The sequence below is a fragment of the Mugil cephalus genome, chromosome 6, assembly GCF_022458985.1.
Source record: "Mugil cephalus isolate CIBA_MC_2020 chromosome 6, CIBA_Mcephalus_1.1, whole genome shotgun sequence".
Taxonomy (NCBI): Eukaryota; Metazoa; Chordata; class Actinopteri; order Mugiliformes; family Mugilidae; genus Mugil; species Mugil cephalus.
In genome coordinates, this window is record NC_061775.1 from 14,069,089 (window position 1) to 14,084,082 (window position 14,994).

At 40.0% G+C, this 14,994-nt stretch overlaps 1 protein-coding gene across 1 annotated transcript in view; it reads right to left on the minus strand.

The window, feature by feature from the left end:
- The window catches only part of si:ch211-51h4.2, a 71,596-nt gene that overhangs the window by 36,769 nt on the left and 19,833 nt on the right, over positions 1 to 14,994 (minus strand). The window contains exon 8 of the mRNA XM_047588380.1: positions 11,008 to 11,131. Within this exon, the coding sequence (XP_047444336.1) occupies positions 11,008 to 11,131 (124 nt within the window). The remainder of the gene's footprint in view (positions 1 to 11,007; positions 11,132 to 14,994) is intronic.

A 14,994-nucleotide genomic window follows, 5' to 3' on the forward strand; every position in this document is an offset into this window, starting at 1 on the left:
TTACAGCTCAGGCTATGGGCACATTTTCAAGGTTGCAGTTCTTCTTCTTCTTACGGGCACACAAAAACACAGAACATTCACATTTTTAATCTGTAACTAATAAGGATTTTGGGTTATTTGCTACGACAAAGGCACTTTTACATCACTTGAAATCGTGTTCATGCTCCGTTTCTGTCAGTGAACATGTTAATCCAGCATCTGATGTTTGCTGTCTGCTAGTACAGCTACTGTCTGACATGTTTGCACCTTTTATACTGCACACCGCACTTTATTGCTCTCTCAGTTTTCGTAAATATCTTCAGTTTAATGTCATAAATGTCTCCTGGATTTGTTATATTGTTGTGTAATCCTCAATAAAATGACAGTAAAGTTCCTCTAGATTCGATTTTCTTTTCTTTTTTTTTTTCCTTTTTTCATCCCAAAATGCTGGGGAAGCAGTGGTGATTTGTAACGGGGACAAAAGTCAGGTGAAACCACTCTACTACAAGTCAGAAACCTGTGCAACACCGACAGAGATGAATGAGTGCACTCTGCGTGTGGCCGAAAAGACAAACTAAGCTTTGTGCTAAGTGCAAGTAAAATGGTCTCTTTCAGAAAAGAAAAAGGCAGAGGTTGAATTTTTTATACAGGTAAGTGGAGGGACAGATGAGAGGAGAACAAAAATAAGACAAAAGAGGCGAGAGGGAAGTGGGGAGAGGGGATAAACCGGAAAGTAAAGAGAGAAGAGGGGGAAGGACAATGGCGCAATGAGCGAAAATTACGAGACGGAGAGGAGTGTAGAGGAAGAGGACGGGGTGATTGGTTTTAATGACTTCAAAGTAAGCTGTTTGTCAGCTAGTGCCTCTCAGATGAACGGAAACCTCGGCGAGGCTTCTTAAAAAATCTTTATAAAATCGTCTCATCATCCCACGGTGGGCCAGTTTCATTAGGGCCGGGATAAAGAATGAACCGCATTCAGCTTAACTGCTCACACACGAACGCAAACACACACACGCACCATAAACCTGACTACGTTGTCCTCCTCCGGGTGATTTGACCACCCTGCACTAGACGCCAATATTCCCCTGCTGTCATGGGAGCCAGCGGCATTAAAGGTTCAATGACAGCTTTATTAGAGGTGAGGGTCTGGAATTTTAACCAATTATAAGGCCTGAATAAATGTCACGCTAATTATTTCCAGAAAGCCGTGAAATTGTAGTCGATTCTCCGTGAATAATCCACCTTCCAACACAATTCCACAGGTCAGTGCATGAGATTCATTTAAATGTGTGTGCGGTGCATTTCTGTGTGTGGTTGATGTAATGGCCAAAGCTACATTCAGGCCTATTTCACAATGACTTAATAGGGCTCTTATCAAGGTGTATAGACTTCATTTGGGCTCCCCTGTTATTTTATTTAGCTGCAGGTTTTTGTGTGAAGCAATCAGTCAGATGTCAGGTCTTAAGGAGCTGCTGCAGCAGGACATCGATTTGGATGAAATTACGGAGGGGAGAGGAGAGGAGAGGAAAGGAAAGGAGAGAGATTTATTTCAAAGGGAGTGAGACGTTTCTTTTAGTTGAATATGTGCAGGTTGTTGCTGTTTAGAGGTGACTGAGATGGAGACGTCGTGACGTGAGTGAGAGATAAAAGTCAAAGAAAGGTTTGCCACACGTGGAGAAATCCTATAACAACAACATGAGTATATAGACACTTGGTCCTGTAACATGATTGCATGCAAACAACTGGTGCACTGCATCGGGAATGACTGATATATTGGAAAGCTTAGTGATCACCAAAGACAACCAACCAGAGTGTTATGGTTATGGTATTAAAAAAATCACACACATCTAATATAATGGTTCCCAGTCTGGGGTCCGCGTTCCCCCAAAGAGAAGTATCTCTAGCAACATGCTGGATCACTGGCATGCGGCGTTTGATTGTGATTAAAAAAAAGATCAACATTTAGAAAAAAAAAATGTTGATGCAGAATATTGTCAGGTTCAAGCAATAAATTGAGTTCGTCCACCATCGGAATGAGAGTAAAAAAGCTTTCCCTCGCCAAACTAGCATCACTAGCCAATCAGAAGTCGGGTGGGGGTGGGTCTTGGGAAGCATAGTTGAGATTCAGCTGCAGTTGACGCTGCATTCAAGTAAACCTCGGTAAAAATGAGCTCTGCTTCCAACGTAAAAAATAACGTCAATGGTATAGAAAGTCTGAAATGTCCGAGTTGGAATGTGGAATTTCCGAGCTTTCATGAAGGCATCATCTAAGTCGGCGTTTTTTCACTCAGTGCGTTTACATGCAGCTAAATCGAGCTATGTTCAAAATCCGACTTTCTGACAACAGTCCTTGGGCCATTTTACATGCAGCGCAAGAAAATTGAATAACTGTTCCCCTCTTCCACACCAGGTGGCGATACGTGTCTTTTCAGCGGGGTAATACCATGTTAATACGGCCCGATTTCCGGGTGACCTATTACGTGATATAATAAACAAGAGTCGTTCATGCGGCGGACGTGATGATGAAGTGTAATAATGCTACTGGGTATTGAATTCTTCCGTGTAAGTAAGTGTCCGACAATCTATAACCTTAAGACTACGCTTATAAACAGTTTTGTATTGACCACAAATGAACTTTCCACTCTTACAATCACTGCTGTCGACATGTAAAGGTTGCAGTGACGACACAATCAATTTCCTAGAATAGAAAGGAATCTGTCTGAAAGCGATCAAGTTGCTTGCTGTAGCCTTTGTTTCACCAGCATCAGTCTCAATCAGCATGGCCGCCTGGGGGGACAGCTTACATATCCCCCACTCAGCCTCTCCACAGACCTCCCCCCAAAAAACTCTTATTTAAATCTTGCTCAAAACATCAGTCACCTTCATGAGTTGTTTACTGCCAAGGTTTCACATTGACTTTTCATAAATTTGACTTAAAAAGGCCCACATGCAAAGTGAAAGTGTTTTTTTTTTTCTTTTTACTTTTTCTTTTTTTCCCCCTACAACCGAGAAACATCTCCCCGAGGCCAGCGCTCGGAAACTGGAATAAATTATGGACAGCTTTATTTAGGATTATGCTGCCGTGAAGGGAGGCAATCAAAGAGACTCCAGCACTGATTTTGTTTTGAGAAATCCTGGTAAATGCTGGAAAAGCCATTTCCATAAACTGTCCGACTTAAAATGTGGGAAAATATATGGTACAAGAAGTTCATTTGAGGCCTGTGCTGCAATCTACAACCTAAAATCACTTAAAGGTAGCAGTGCTTTCTTTCATTCAGTTACTGCTTTCTGTTAAAGAGGAGACACATTCAAGAAACTGAGCCATCACCATACAGTCTTTATGTACGTATGCATGTAGGAAGCACTTCACAAACCAGCCTCACCACAAAGACACAGGGTTCATACAACCTCTGATTCTGAACAAACCAATGGTAATTTCTACCTAGAGACACAGCATGACAGAAAATAAAAAATAAAAATGCCTGGAGTAGATGAAAGTCTTTTCCCCTTTCTTATAAAGCTTACCCTGTACTCCGTTCTGGAGCCAGCAGATTGTTGTGTGAAGGCTACAACTGACATGACAGAAAATGAAAGGTTATATGAAAGTTCGGCAATAATAAGCTTGTAGAAAATAAGGTTGAGGAAATGGACAAGCTCAAAGCCAGCGCACTAGTAAAAAGACAGCAAACATAGTGGTGTTATGAATCCGATCCACCTGAAATTGACAGTATCTACTGTTGTCAGCCAGTAAACGGCCAAGAAATGTTGTGACCTTGGGGGTGCATCTGTTTTTCCACCTCGTGTGATATTAGAATCAAACTTTAAGACGGATTGCGAATCTATTTTATTTTGTTCTTCTGAAACTCTGACATTCTGACAGAAGCAAATTCATTAAGCATTCAACTGGCCTGTGTACCCTACCCCTTAAAATTAGGTTGTGGGTTTGGCTGTTTGCAGTGACGGATGGAAATTGTTACGTATGTGGTATGTGGATTGTGTTTCATTGAAAAATATGGCAACTTGGGTAACATCAACAACAAGCATACAACATTTGTATATGGGTTAGACCATTATTCATAATTAAGTTTGAGGGCCAAAAAAGTTACAGAAGTTTCCAGAGAGAAACAACAAGGGAGAGAACGCGGAGACGACCTTAAAAGGATAAACGACCCTGATATGAAATTTAGTCAATCCTCATATTCCCCAGAGTTGGATGAGTGAACAAAAGCGTTTTTTAAAATCGGTCCAGGCATTGTCCTAATCTGGCAGCGCAGCTCTTAGCTTTAGCTTAGCATAGGTGTTGTAATGTAGAGTTGTCAATCAGCCAGTTGTTTGCAAAAGTGATAAACAAACTCAAGAATTTTCCTAATTACTTCTTGTGACCTGTACATTCACACGAGTACAAATGTCAATGCAATAAACATGAAGGGATTACCTAGGGCAGATATAGACTTGGGGCTATACTCCGACAAAGCCTCGCTGCTAGGCGCTAATTGGCAACTCTACATTACAACGACTATGCTAAGCTAAAGCTAAGAGCTGCGCTGCCAGGTTAGGACAATGCCTGGACCGATATAAAAACGCCTTTTCTCACTTATCCAACTCTGGGGAACACGGTGAGCGACTAAATTTCACACATTAGTGATTTATCCCTTTAAAATAGAGAAGAAACAGATGAAAAGCAACAGTGTGTTGGAGCTTTTGTGCAATACTTGTAGCTAGCCGTCTAAATTAGTCACATCACTGTTGTCTTGAAGAAGAGTACGGACCCTCAGTTTTATGAAGTTTCCAGGTGCGGGACTAATTTCAGTAGCCTGCACACTCGTTTTCTTCAGTCCACACAATCCACAATAAACACTGTGGATATATGTCATGGAATACTTGGCAGTGCCTGATTAATGAAACCTTTGTAAAGAATATTTTAAAAACTGGCGAGTTGGTTTTGATGATGTTGTTTTTTTCTTTTTTTGTACAAGGCTGTTAACATATTTATTTCTGTTGTAAAATTAGGGCATCTTACCTTAGCAGTCTATGGAGATTGACTCCGGTTTGAAGCCCCAAGTACAGTATTTGGCGCTTCTGCACTGGCTTCACATCTCAGGTGTGGAGGTTGCTGTTTGATTGTAATTAATGTACATACACGGATGTTCTTTAAAGTGAAAGGATTTTATTTATGTCTGGGTTTGGATCTTTTACAGTGGTGATGGAGTGAAGGTCATACTTTAACCGCCCTTTTATTTGCTTAGACATCACTTTTTAACGTCTCCCCTTCTCAACCCCCTCTATTTTGGCAGCTCAGTGCCTGGAAACTGTTGTTTTCCTTCAAAGTATACCAAGATAGAAACATTAATATTTCAGCCATAAAGAGAAAAATCACATTTGCTGGGCCATAAATGGCCAGTGCTTGGCGATAGTGTGTTTTATTTTGGTGCAGTCGGCCTTGCATGCCCGGCTCTCTCTCATATTGATGCAGAGTAGAGGGAATGGCTCTCAGTGCCTTGCTCCAGAACTGAACCTCTAAATCTTACCCCCCCCCCACCACTCTGTTTGGGACTTAGCTCGAGGACACATTTCTTTCATACTGTGTGTGTGTTTGTGTGCATGTGGATGTTGGTGAATGAGTCTCTTTGACTACATCTCCACCTACAGGGCATACATGAAACAACACAACAACAGCAGTGAGGAAGCACGAGGTGATTTTATCCTGCTTCCTTTTAAAACCCTGCCTCAGTAATGACTGCGAGGTTATTGTGTGCGTGTGTACCTGTGCATGAAGGAGTTTATGATGTATTAAGGGTGTGAGTGTGTGTGTGTGTGCGCGCCATCAATGCAATCTAAAATCAATCTGTCCAGTTTCTCCATTGTTCTTCAAGGACGTAAGATCCTTTGGGGAGACATAAAGGTACCAAAAAGGTTCCACATTGATCTGACGTGGTGAATGGATAGCTGCTCTCTCAAAGCCACAACATCGATTCATCTAGTTCCGCAGTTTGGATACACTTTCTGGTATATAGATAGCAAAACTACTACTTTCTGAGACATTTGACTCCTTCTTTGTGAGTGACGTATGAGTATCTGTGATAGAACAGTTTAAGAGATTTAAACTCTATTACCACTACATTTTATTTCAGGGAGACGTGTTAACTTATTTCTCTATTGATCCCTTCCTGTTTGATTATTTTCACTCTTTTGACTCCTGCATGTCAGTCAACGTCAAGGTCCACGTCTCACCGTGAGCCTTAACCCCAAACCTTGGAAAACTTCAGATAAAACCACAGCATCAACTAAAAAAAGAAAAAAAAGAAAAGAAAAACTCACTACCCATTGATTTCCAATGGAGAACTTCCACTGGCCAAATGCTTCTAATACTTAAAACAAGACTTGAACACTTTGACAGGAGACTTGGGAGAACCTTATACACTTTTCTTTTTTTTTTTTTTTTACAATTATTTTACATAAATGCTTTTGTGTCAAACAGTGAATGTGACAAAACTGACTCTCCCACAATCTTACTGACTCAACAAACACTTCACCAATGAACCGCTCCTTAATAGGGCTGTGATAGATTCCTATTGATCCTGGTAGAGATCCCATGTGGGCATATTTGAAGATCTACAGCAATACTCAGGACCGCACACAAGATACAAGAATAAAGATAAATTATCTGGACATCATTTCTTAAAATGCACCCCTGACATAATTTTTTGAATATAATTTTCAACGTTTGATTGCTGAATACAAAACAGTAAGTGCATTCTGTGTGTGTGTGTGTGTTAAGTGTGAGAGAGCTGCCTACAGTAACCAGCTTCCAGATTACTTCTGATGTCCCAAATCCTTTGGCTTCTGATGTTTCTCCCACAGGACCACAAACTGCTGCAGAACAAAACTCACAGTCTGACTGTGCGATAGGACTTAATAACACTGACATCGATTTGCTGCTAATCCCTACAGAATCAGCTCATCTGACAATATGTCAATGCTTGAGCCGCGCTAATGAAGAATATAAACTGAGGCTGAAAAACAAAGTTGGAGGACATTCAAAAAAGTGAAACTCAGTCTTTGGGGAGAATTCATGCCGTAAAAGAAATGTGACAAAATGTCTTTGGCTGCTAAAAGGAAGGTAGGCAAAGGCTTTAGAAACAGGAAAGATAGAAATAGTTGGGAAGTGACGATTACTATAGAAAAAGACAAGTAAGATTGTTGAATTGTTGTATATGACACGTTTTTGTATGAAATATTTCTTTTGGAAAAGCATCTGTGAAATGCGAAGAGCTTCTGCTGGTTCTTTCTGTGTGGAAGTTGCATGTTCTCTCTGAGCCTGCGCGGGTTTTCTCCAGGTGTCCAAAGACAAGCTTGTTAGGTTAATTGGTGATCCTAAAGTGGTTGTGCAGTAGCTGTAATCGTCAGCGTGCATGGCGGTTGTTTGTCTTTCTGTGCCGGCCCTGTGATTGACTGGTGACCCGTCCAGGGTGCAAACCCACCACTTTCCCAGTGACAGCTGGGACAAGCTCAGGAAGTTGTTCATCCACAGATGATTGTGAACTCCCACTGAGAAATAATAATGTTCCATTTTTTTTATAGAACATACAAAAGAATATAGTTATAAATAACAATACGCATTAACAGAGAGCGTTTTCGGATCTCTTGCAATGACTGGTTTGGACAAAGAAGACAGTGTTGTCAAAACAGTGAGTGGGTTTTAATATAGGTACCCCTTTCAATATTGCATTTGTCTGCCATTTGTTTTGACTGCCTAGTGATTCCACACAGTATTGCATGTCACTCATACACTTCTGAGGGAATGCATGTTAAACAGAAGGTGACAAATAATCAGTTAAGGGACACAAGCAAAAAAAAAAAAAAAAAAAAAAAGTGACTAAAATTGCGTTTGTTGCTTGTTTTATACACGTCAGATGCACTCACTTTTATTATTTCTTGATTGCACACTTAGCAGAGCAATCTCAGAGGCTGAGTTATAAAGGTCAAATTACATAAAGTTAACATTCAAATATTTTAAAAGATAAATATGAATTTCACTTAGCTTTTAATTCGCTGATTTAAAGTGATTTTATATACGTAGCATCATGAAGGAGGTTTCCATCGAAGTTTTTGGCCAAAGCATCCGACACACTGTCTGTATATCCCAGCAGCAGAAGTAGCCGTTAGCTGTACAATTCTTTGAGGCAGTGTAATCTTGCGGGATGTGATGGTGTTAAATGGACTCTGGCCCAAGCCTAAACACTTCCTTCAAGAGCTCCTACTGAGCAGCTGACACTTCAGCATGTTGGCAAGTGCTGACCTGGAAAAGTCCAAAACCACCACATACACAGCGGGAGCTCAGTAAGTACTACAACTTCTGCATGAAGTGACAAGTGTATAGTGCCACTTCCATCCTGCCTGCCAGCATGACTTCACACACACACGCTGGCCACTGGCAGTCATGGTGACATCACATTCATCAATCAATAGTAAAAGTATGCAGACTTTAAGGGAACAAAGTAAGTTGAAAAGTCGAAACGCAAACACAAGACAAGACTACAAATACATTTGTATTTATTTCCGTTTTTAGACCACAGGTGGATCTCTGCAAGTCCAGGATGCAGACAAGCAACACAATTATCTCATTTATTATTTCAATAATCGTAATTTGGACTATTATTTAAGCATTTACAGGAAATCACTGGTTACAATTTGTTCAGTAATAAATTGGTAAGTGATAGGCAGTCTATGTACAAGAGGGGCATAAGTTGGAATAATGAATCCAAAGTAGAATAAAATCCGTCATTCAGAACAAAGTTGCCTGATCCAACTCAATTGAGACTTCTTTTGTAAACCTTTAATAATCTGTTCAATAGAAAACACAGCTCTCGGGAACCTTCCTGTTGGGTTTGTATTTTTTTTTTTTGTAATTGTGCTGCAATTAATTTGTATGGAAGCTGCTATACATGCAAAGTTTAATTTGATTTGATTTGAGAGGCAACAGTCTAACAATCAAAACACTGTTGCACCCACTGTGACACTGTTAATAAATGGCCTAAAACAGGCAGGCACACACAATGGGATATATCTGCAGGTAACGATGTAATTGGACATGGTGGTGAACATTTCTAATATAGGCTACTGTAATTGGCTACATCGCTCAAATGAGTCGGTATAATATATATTGTGTATTCCTATGCCGCGGCAATTGTAAAGCCACATACACGGGTAGGAAGAGAAGATTCAACATTTAATACTCGAATTTCCCTTTAAAGTTTCATCACACGCAATATTTGATATCAGAGATATGAAACGTTATATATAATGGTATTGATTACTGTTAGTTTTGCCACATAACTGCAAATTCCAACATTTTCATTCACTTTGTGACAGAGTGATGAACCACAATGATGCAACATCAAGGGGTTAGAGAGAATCACGGAGGAGATCAGAGAGGAGAGAAACCAATCCTGATAGAATAAACTAGGATTTTGAGAGTTGTATTATTTTTTTCTGAAGTTTTGCCGCTGCAATAAAAGTCGAATCTCGGCTTCAACTCTCTTGATCTCCTCTTCTTTATCAATCTTTTTCTTCTCACCACATAAGCAGAGCACATTTACAGCTACGGTGTCTTTACCATTTGTCTTTTATATAACAAGGATCTAAAAATGTCCCTTTTATTGTCCTTGGATTAGATCTGTTGTACACTATATACTATATTATCTCCTACTCTGTTGCATTCCTATTTTCTCGCAGTTACAATTGAGTTTAAATAATAATAGCATGATTCCCAGCTCTGGTTTCTGTAGTGGCTCTTTCTTCCGCCCAAAGACTGAAAGCTAGATGATGTAATGTGGGACTTGGCTGAAAACAAAGTGGCATTTCTAATTACCCTAGAGGGTCATGTTGTTTAATGTTGCTTGGCAAAAATAAGTGAGAAAGCTGTTTTATGCATTGTCTTGTTTCTATGAAGCTGTCATCCAAAAACAAGAGCGATGTCCTACATTTCCGTCACTGGCATTTTGTGTTTAATTTCCCAACCACTTCGCCCAAATTTTTTGTTTTTTTTTGTTTTTTAGGTGAGATTATATTAGGCAAACAAAACAAAAAATGGAATTATAAAGTTTCCACTGTCAGTATTTCATTTATGTGTTTAGTTTGTTTTTTTGGTTTTGTACTGAATTATGAAAAGAAGGGAAAGTAATGGTTGCAAAAAAAAATGTATTCCCTCATCAGCCAGTACATCAAATGGGTGCAAGATCCTTTCATAATATCCGGACACATCCCATTTATCTTTAATAAATCTCCAACACGGAACTGAAATGTTTACCATACATAATGGTTTTAAATGACTCTCAGGATGTTAGTGCAGTGCTTTTCAACACAGCTTTAAAAGCAGGAAACCCTGAAGGACCATATTCTGCTTTAATTATGAACAGCTCTTTTTGCTTCCAGTGTAGTGTGATTGGTTAGGATTAAGATTTCCACACTTTAAATCAAAAAGGTAACACTCCAGTAGAAGACCATAAACATCTGTGGGAGTAAGACTATTAAGAAATAATGAGTTTATTAATGCCACATACAGAAAATGTATAGGAAACAGACTTCAGCTGACACACACTCTGACCAAGTGAGTACATAATATTCAGCCTAAAACTAATGCAGTCAAATACCATTTTAATAATGCAGTCACATAGTATTTTAATAACCCTCCTTTCATTAAGTAATTTTTGAGGCTTTACGTTACACTGACAGGTGTTTCCTTTATTTTCTCCACCTCATGTATATTTAAGAAAGTAGGCTGATTGACGGACACATTTTATTTGGATTGCTGCGTTAGACTGCATTAATGTCAGATTACCTTCCCTTATAGTCATTAAATTAGTAATATCATAACTTTTTCTCCTCTATTATTATTCTCTTATTAGGTTGCTAAACAACCATTGTGGATTCCTTCTGAAGAACAGTTCATAGTTTCGGATCCAGCATAATTACCGGGAAAGTACTATATTAGGATTGCTAAATTTATAGAAAGAGAACAATCATTACCGTGACAATGAGCAGGATTCCTTTCAGGAGGGTGAGCAGCGAAGTAATTGGCTGAATGACTGTGTGGGCCAGTAAGATAGCGAGGGTAAGAATCCAGGTGAAGGCTGGGATGACATAGATGTGGCTGTGGAGGAAACGCAGACAGACACACATGAATACTTTTATTAATGTGCATGTTTCAGAGCAGACGTAAGCAATCTATTCTTTTCCTAATGTGGTGAATGAGTTTAGATACAGAGGAAAACCTTTCAAAAGATTCACTTGAAGAGCCCACAACAACAACCTGACGGCCACAATGAAACAAGCATTTCATATGAAACATCTACAGTGTCAAAGTCAGTGTATCTATAGCAGCGGTTTTCAAAGTGTGAGGCGCGCCTCCCCCGGGGGATGCCAGAGGACTTCAGGGGAGGCGACTGCAGGGGACTGAAAAAATAAACCTGAAGAAAAAAAAAAATGATTAGCTAACTCCAGTGCATGCGAGGGGCAAACTGGATCGATTTTTAGTCGGCTACCGCAAGTCAAAGTGAGAGATTACACAGAAGCTGGGGCGAGCAGAAAACCAGTATGACCTGATTATTCAAAGTTTGGCTCTTCATGTATTGGTCATGCGCAACTTTATTGAGCTCAAAATTCAACTTTCTGAATGCAGTCCCTGTCCCAGTTTACATGCAACGGAGAAAATCCAATAACGGACGGGAACATGTCCTCCTCCTCCACACTAGGTGGCGATATGTGTCCTTTCAGCAGGTTAATACGACCCCCTTTCTGGTTGACCTATTACATCATATAATCAACAACTGGAGTCGTTCATGCAGCATTTCAAACAACAATACGGGTAATAGTACACCTTTTTAATCTCGTACGTAATGTGCTACTTAAGGTGCAGATAATATGTGCGCTATCCATCAGGCGGTTCTTCTACTGGCCCCGTTTACCTAGTTCTTCTGCGACTGGCTTTCTTGGATGTTTTGTTCCAGGGTCACACGTGTTTCCAGTTAAACTCCAAATAAGGCGTATGTATGCATACATATGTATATGTATGTATGCAATATCCAAATGCTGTCTTGGTCGGACAAGAACTCTGATATTAGTCGGAGTGATGTGTTTACGTGCATTTAAGTTGTTCACTTAGAGTCGGATTAAGGCAATAATTCATTTTTTTCGGACGCAAAGAGTTGTTTTGCAAAGAGGTGCTAGTTAACGGCTTTTACACTGATAGACTACAGATTTACACAGAAAATGTAAGATTAACGTGATGTTTTTGTAGAAACGTTCCAATATTGGATACATCTGTAAAAACTCCAGTGCATAAAAGTGTTGTACAGGACACCAGATAGAAGTATATATATAAAAATACAAAAAAAAAAAATATATATATATATAGATAAGTATCAGCAATGACCAAAGTCCAGCTGATTCCTCACTACATATGTTATATAATCGTATGGCCTGAGGTACAAACGACCTCCTCAACCTGTCCATGGAGCAGGACGGGGACATGTGTTATATGCTCAAAATTTTGCAGTTGTCAAGCTTTTAGGTCATAGGTCTTCAACAGGGGGTCCACGAGCCATAGGGGGTCCGGCGAGGCACTGCAGGTGGGTCGCAAAATCTTTGGTTGATTAGACATTGTTTGAATATCGTTTCAATTTCCCCCACAAATTTGAATTTCGTTGAATACACATTAACATGAACATGAAGGGATAAGGGATAGCTTAATATTGAATAGAAAATGATAATAATAATGTATATTTATAAATAGCACAAGGTCAAGAAAAAAAACGTTGAAGACACCTGCTTTCTTTCACTGCTAATACATAGTCAGTTGTCAGGGGCAACCTTATTTGGATTAAAACTGTCAATCAGGAAACGTAATTACAGCAAATAGGTATTTTTTATATCCCTTTAAATATTAAACACAAGTCGCTACATAATAAATCAGATTAAATGATCACATTAGGCCGACTGTACTAATTACAAGGAACAAGAGTATTAACATTTAAGTTCACCATCTGTACAGACCAGGCTGAGCTTGTAGTCATTTTAATTAGACACATGAGATTTAACTGATAACTTTAACTGTTAAATATATGTGTTTAATCCTGTAATTTGTGGATCAACATTGAAAAATGACATTTTTGTGAAAATCTAAACCTCTGTTCAAGGTTAATATACAATAATGTGGCTCAAAAGTGAGTTTCAGAGGGGTTTGCGTCCAGAGCACCTCGTAGCCTACAGCAGTAAGATTGAGAAGAGAGATTTTGTACCGAGACCTCCAGATGCCTATTGATTGCTGCCCCTGGGGAAGGGGGAAAATAAGTTGGCTTATCCATAGGTTTGCCTCCCAAGGTTTTTTCACTCCAGTAACCCTGCCTTCCCACTCCCACAACACATCGCAGCATCTCCCCTGGCGCCGAGCAGGCCGATAATGAAGCGCCCAGGCGTGCCAACGAAGCGGTCCAGCGATCCCGCAGAGTGTGAATAATATTATTTGGGTTAAGTATTTACTGGGGCATGACAAAATAAATTAGCCCTGTTAACTGATAAAGGTAATTACAGACTCAGGAGAGGGAACGAGTAGGTGTGAGGTCGGAGGGGGAAAGACAACGATCACAGTTGAAGAGCGGGTTGCCGTTGCTTGAGTGATTCTTGCTGCTTCAAGTTTTGTATAAAAACTGTTAGATTTTTAGTTTTATTCGACACGTGAGGAGTACGACATTGATGGCTGCTCAGATCATAACTGGGGGTATGTTGTATATTACAGCACTGTCAAAGCAGATATTAAACAGCTCCATGTCTTCGTCATGTCGTCCGTGCTTATCAAACTGAAAACAAGACTTTGTGGTTTAAAAAGCAATAAGTCTACAGTTCGAAGGGATTTACCGACAATAGCTAGATTAGCTAAAGTTCTCTGGAGTGCTGTGTGCAGTGTACCTCTGACTCTGGCTAAAATGAATGTGGACTCTCGTAAGCCACCTAAGAACACATGACAGGTAAATAAGACAAGCTTTGAGTTACTGTTAGTGGCATTTCTCTTCTTTAGCCAAGTTAACTGCACTGGAACCAGACTGAGAAAGAGGTCAAGTTGTTCAATGTCTTGCCAAAGGACAGCTTCAGACCACTTAACCCAGCGATAAGTGGACGATCCATTCTGCCTGAGACAACACCTTAAGCATCTACAGAAAAACCGTCAGATTTTTTTGTTTGGTGTGAAGTCCATTGACTGGAAGATCTTGATGTCTTAACTGCCTGAAGATGTCCATAAAGGTAGACCTGTATAACAACTTGGAATTGTCAGGCCAAGTTTAGTTCGAAATTAGGGAGGACGCATTCAAGTTTAATCTGATGGAGCAGAATGCAGCGCTCAAAGCCCAGCAGGAAGCTTTCAATAATTAAAGACGCAGCTGGAAGAGGTTCACAGCGAGTACATCTACTCTGCGGCAGAAGCCGAGGAGCCAGTTAAAGAGCTCTCTGACCTGCAGTGAGAGCAGGTTTTTCAAGTAGGAGGTTCATAAACTCGAATCTGACAGATTCTAACAGATAAGATCCTCACAAGTTTAACTGAATGGTACAAAAAACAAAAAACAAGAAGAAAACCAGCTGCCTTGCTGCAGAGCGTTTTAAGATGACTCCAACATTAAGCTTTCTAAACACGCCTTGGAAGCCAGAACAGAAAGCGTGATGAGCCTCAGACGAGTGCAAAGAATCTCCGGGATAATAAACCATGCTAATAAACCCCGCAGTGAGACTGTGCCCCAATCACGACGACTTCACATGACTGCCCAACGTCTACATCTAAAGTACTGTACGACGTCTGCCGATACAAAATAGAGGAAAACCCTCACCATTTAATAATGAAGTATTTATCTCTCATCTCTGGAGTGTGCGTTTGTTTGCTTTATTAAAGCAAATGTTGTAAGTTTGTGCAATCCTTTCAGAACCCCCCCTCCCATGTGTCCAGCCATCTTCTCAAGGTTGCATCAG